This window comes from Arachis hypogaea, chromosome 3 (genome assembly GCF_003086295.3).
Source record: "Arachis hypogaea cultivar Tifrunner chromosome 3, arahy.Tifrunner.gnm2.J5K5, whole genome shotgun sequence".
Taxonomy (NCBI): Eukaryota; Viridiplantae; Streptophyta; class Magnoliopsida; order Fabales; family Fabaceae; genus Arachis; species Arachis hypogaea.
The window spans coordinates 42,369,921-42,375,628 of record NC_092038.1 but is presented as its reverse complement, the minus strand read 5'-3'; the positions used below and the strand labels follow the sequence as shown (position 1 = coordinate 42,375,628).

Below are 5,708 nucleotides of genomic sequence, written 5' to 3'. Positions count from 1 at the left end.
GACGATCCATGGTTAAATATGGCTTATTTTTTTAATTTATAACTAAAAAAATTCTTGAAAAAGCGATGCTTGTTATCCGTGTATTTTTGTGTACTCGTATATACTGTTTGTAAATTTATGTACTATTTTTTAGACAATAATATAGATTTAAAGTGCATGTTTCAAAAAACTTAAGTAGAATTTTCCGGAGTTAGGCGAACATGCCAATTTTCATAGAGTTTGCCGGAGTCGAGTGAACTTGCTTAAATGCGAAAAAAATAGTATTTTTGAAATTAAAATCTAAAAATCATGTTTGGAAAAATATAGATTTTTTTAATTTTATCATTGAAAAAAAATGTATTGTGTTTTTACTTTATTGGGTCAATTTTAGAGTTTATTATTCACATTATTCATAAGAGTCATTGTCTGCCTAACAAAATTCTTTAAATATTTACTTTTGTATATAATGTAAGATGAATGGTAAAATGTTATATATAAAAACAAATATCCACGATTATTGCAATTTAATTGAAAATTTAGTAGAAATATAAAGACCAACCGAATTATTAAAAACATTTGTTATATATAAAAAAATGAGCATGAAAGAATTAAAAATACAAAAATAGTAATTACAGAAGATTAGGGATTATAACTCCACTTAAAAATACATCCATGCTGTATTCAGATTTAATATTGAAACAATCATAGCTCCTTAAATAAATTCATACCGACAAATTTTCAGAAAAAAAAATATGTAATAAAATCATGTATGGCTAAATTAAGTGAACTTTTCGGATAAAAAATATACTCTCATACTCTCTATTTTAAGCGCCCATCAATTCTGTCTCAGAAGATGACATAACCATAAGTCCATAACATGTTATGTTCAAAACAAATATATAAATTTTAATCCAAAATAGAAAACATCCCAAACCTACCATCTTTTAAATCTATTATTTACACCATGTCTATTTTTTTATCATCAAAATATTCTCATTTATATGTCTCTTTCCCACTGCTCAAACTGCAATCTAATTGGAGGATCTGTTTCCGTCTTTGTCACAGATTTCATGGTACAAACGAATGGGAAGTTGCCACAGTTTAGGGTACGAAAGGGGCATATCAATTAATAAAAATTAAACATATAATTATAGTGATCTTAAAGAAAATAAACCCTAAAAGTAGTAGTAACTTTCCCTCTCAGTAACAAATCAATATAACTCCACCAACAAACATGACCCAAGGGACTAAGGAAGGGTTAGGAAGAAAAAGAACACTAAACCATACCATTAGGAATTAATACTTTGATTTTTAGCTCTTTATGTCAAGCTTATTGCTTACTAGCTAATTCAAATTATTAATTATTAAAAGATTATACTAAGACATTTAAATAAAAAAGGTCAAATTAACAACTCAAATATATAATATAAATTCTATTCTCTTATAGAAATAAATAAAAATACCCCAAATAGATTCCCAAAATGTTTTTTTGTTCAATACTTTAATTTTCAACAAATTTTAATTATTAAATTATTTTTTATTTTTTTTATTTCGTACGTTGAACAATCTTTACATCAAATGATTTATCTAAATAGATAAATTGATTTTAAAATTTTAAAGAACTTTTATATTTATATTAAATAATAATAGAAACTAATCTGTCTATAAATTTAAAATTAAAATTTATTTTAAAAAAATATCATACAAAAAATTTCCTAAAGAATACACAACAATTACGTATCCACAAAATTTAATTCTTATAATCATCACTATCTTAACATATACCACTAATAAATTAATAAATACTTATTTATTCTCATGTTTATAGTATTTCTAATATGAAGAATAATAATTTATCAAAATTAGTCAAAATAAATTCTTTTAATTTCATAATCAGCAGTCTTAATCTAAATTCTCTGAATATTTTAATAAGAAACAAAATATATATAAAAAAATCCAATAACTTAAATACTTTAAATATATACACTTTTTATTTTTAATATTGAAAAACAAATGTACTTTATTGTATTATAAAGATAAAAAGTGTATCACAAAATTCTAGAAAACAATTAAAAAAATCTAAAAATCAAATTTGGGTACTAAAAATTTAAAAGTCAACTTTTGTGTTTATAATTTTTTTATTCTTTTAAAATCAGAAATTTGATAGTCAGATTTATGTATCCGTAAAATCAGATCATGAAATATAATTCTCATATTTTCTATCTCCACATTAAAAAGAAAAAAAGAAAAAACACCTAACCTACCGTAACATTACACATTATGTTTGTCCATTCCAAAAAAAAAATTAGCCAAATATATAACTCATAATTAGATCTCCATTATTGGGAGATAGATATCTATTTTATAGTAAACATTAAAGTTAAACACATCAGGGTTGTTGGGGTGAAAAACCAAAAGGGTTACTTCTCTTGGTTTGTACTTTGTAAGTAAGTGCTACAAGTTAGTTTAATAGCTCATGGTAATTGGGTAAATTTCTATCGCATTCGATAGGTCCTCAAAAAGTGTGTCTATTTTTTCTTTCCAATCGCTAAAGAGTGGTTGAAATCTGGGGAAGTCACTTACCAGAAGCTATAACATAGGAAGCTAAGAACGAAGCTTTCATCTTTCTTCATATTCTCATTCTCTATTCCCATGGAATAAGCAGAGGAGGAGTCAGCAGCACTTGCTACTAGCATCTGCTTCTGGTAATTGCTTTTTGCTTATTAATAACTAAGAAAAAAAAAATATAATAACATATATAAATCTGACACTGATGACAAGGAATTTTACTTAATTAAAGACACCAAAACATAATTTAGAAAAAAGGTATATTATGCATGCTTTGCTCAGATGCAGCTACGTGATGCAATCGCAGACTTGTTAAGAGGTTAATGGTGCCGTATTTTTATACCTTTTCTTTTTCGAACAAATAAATACAAATATTTCTATTTTTCTATTACTATTACTACCCAGTAACCAGTGACCACATACACATCCAACAACCACACAAATTAAACAGCGTTTTTATTGTGTCACAGTTTTCCCTTCAATTCAAAATCCACCTGTCCCACCTAGCTAGCTAGCTAGCTAGCTGCCCCATCTCTCGCATCTTTTTCCATGATCTCATAGCTTTCTTCTCATGCAATTTTTTTTTAACATTAATCTCAATAAAATTGAACTTTCAATCTCGCTAAATTTAAATTTTCTGATTTTTTTTTTCATGTATAGTTCAAATTTCTGTATGTGCTCGTTTATCATTCAAGTGCAAAGACCATCACCAGAGTAACAACAACAACAATAATAAAAATCAATTAAGGAATACAAAAAAAACAAAACAATAATCTAGATTTAAAGAACGAAGATATATATAATTATTGAATCCTATTCTAATTTCATGATCCACTATCCACTATCAAGCTAATTAACTAACAACTATATAAACAATATTCCAGGACCTACCCCTTCTTCATCTTGTGTAATCGGGCGAGTTAATTAACAAGATCTGATCTATATAAAGCAATCATGTATATGGATAAGCAACACACAGCATAATTAGCCACAATTAACAACAGAAAAAGGTTTAATTAAGTAGCTACTGAAATGGAGCGGTGAAAATTGGTCATGGTAGCAAGTTAACCAACACAACAAAACAAAACATATATTATATATTAAAATTACAGATTCACGCAGATTAGTAGCTAGTACCTCACCAAACGCAAATTACGCATTTAATTTACAGTTATACAGTGTCGAGCAAGCAAAGCCACTTTAGCCCTCGCCACCACCAAGCCCAAGGGTTTCAAGATCAAATCCCAAAACCGCAACTCAAACGGCACCGTTTTTCGTTCTTTGCGCGTTTTTCTTTTCGGTACCTGAATTACAAGGCCAAGCTCAAGGTAAGTGCAGCGTTAACGTCTAATCTCCATGCAAATCCAGAACCGTCGATTATTCTCCAAACATCACAGGGAACCGTCAGATCAGTGTTGCTATCTTCTCTCTGCACCCGTACCCTGCACGTGAACCCACCGCAGTACGGTGCACTCGCAGCAGCTGCAGAAACAACGTTCGTCACTAGCCACACTCTTCCCTTTACCTCGTCACAACCACTACCACCAACCATTCCGTTAAACGCGCCGTTTGTCCACGTCACGTTCCCGTAACCGTCAGATATAAAACCCGGACACGTGTCTTGACTAAGCTTCACTCTCATCGTCTCCTCGTTCGAACTTCCTCTCTCCTTTTGCCACGTGTCCGTCACACACTCCACCGTCAACACCACTACCGATCCCTTCACCGGTGACGTTGACTCGCCGAAACCAAACCATGACACCGGCACGGCGTCCTCCTTCACCACCGGAAGTATATCCTCCTTCGGATCCGGAGTCTCCGGAAGCAACGGCAGAGTCACCGCTGGCGACAACGGCGAAACTTTAGCCGAAGCCGACGCCGCGGTTTTCCTCCTCCGACGGTTGCTTCCGCTTCCGTCCTTTGTGTACTTTCTTTTGGCTACTCTTCCGGCGGATCTGGAAAAAGCGTCGCCGCTCTCCGATGAAGAACCATCGGAACCGGCGGCACCGGCGACTGGCTTAGGAGCTATAGGACGAAACCTAAGCATTATCTTCTCCATTTTGGACATATCGTAAGCACCGGTTGCATATCTCGTTACACAACAACCACCTTTACCTCCCATTATCAGTGAGTTCTTCCTTCTCTTTTTCTCTTTTATTTCTTACAATTTTTTTTATTTCTTTTTCTGTTGAAAACTGTTACGAGAAAGCGATGAAAACTGAAAAAAAAAATTCAGAGAGAAAGAAAAAACAGTGAAATGTAGAGAGTAGCGTTCATTAGTGAGCACCCAAATGCAAGGGTTTGGGGAAAGAGGAGGGATAACTTTATAGGAGGTTGAAGACTTGATGGGTGTGAGTCACATGAGAGGCACGTGAGAAGGGTGGACGTGGCGGGTGTGAAAGGGTGCATGGAGCACGTGGGCGAATAGAAGAGCGTCGTTTTGGGTTCCCATAATGAGATGGGGGGATAGGCGCCAAGTGGACGGCTTGATAACGACACGAATCTCCCTCCAATTTCTGTTACGTCACTTTAGATTTTATCTGCCCCCTTATTTGTGTACTCTCCATTCTTTTTTTTTCTTTTTTCAGTATTGATTCTTTCTTCTCTTGTTTGGATTGGTGAAAAATAATGGAACGTTATTATATCATTTTATTCTTAATTAAATAGAAGAAAAAATGAGATTGTGAAAACATAAAGAAATGAGATAAAATATTTCCCCGACCATAACCCAAAGAACCAAAACTAAAATATTTGTGTTAATATTTTGGATAACGAAAGAGTGTATTTGTGTTAATATTTGAATTTAATTTTACTAGATCAAACTAAAACTTTATTTATTATTTTTTTATAAAAATATTATTTACATATTAAAATCAGTCATTTAAATTAGTCATTATATATGTATTTGTATATATATTTTATATTTTAATATATATTTTATATTAATAATTAATTTTAGTATATACCTAATATAATTATTAGTTTTTAATCGTACTTTACTGTGAAAAAATACAAAATTATTACTTTATGGTAGCAATTACATTATTAACTATTAGAGGGGTGAAGTGAATTAAATTTGGTGGGACTAAATGACAAAAAATATGTGGATTAAATTAATAAAACAATAAAGATAAAAATTGCTTAAATCGATTTAATTCTTA

At 31.4% G+C, this 5,708-nt stretch overlaps 1 protein-coding gene across 1 annotated transcript; it reads right to left on the bottom strand.

Moving 5' to 3' along the window:
* Nucleotides 1-3,611: 3,611 nt before the first annotated feature.
* Nucleotides 3,612-4,854, bottom strand: LOC112790367 (uncharacterized). The gene has a single exon (XM_025832729.3). The coding sequence runs from the start codon at nucleotides 4,667-4,669 to the stop codon at nucleotides 3,857-3,859; it is 813 nt and encodes a 270-aa protein (XP_025688514.1). The 5' UTR covers nucleotides 4,670-4,854; the 3' UTR covers nucleotides 3,612-3,856.
* Between the last annotated feature and the right edge of the window lie 854 nt (nucleotides 4,855-5,708).

Coding starts and splice junctions, on each gene's coding strand:
- LOC112790367 (XM_025832729.3), bottom strand. CDS start 4,669: ATGGGAGGTAAAGGTGGTTGTTGTGTAACGAGATATGCAACCGGTGCT.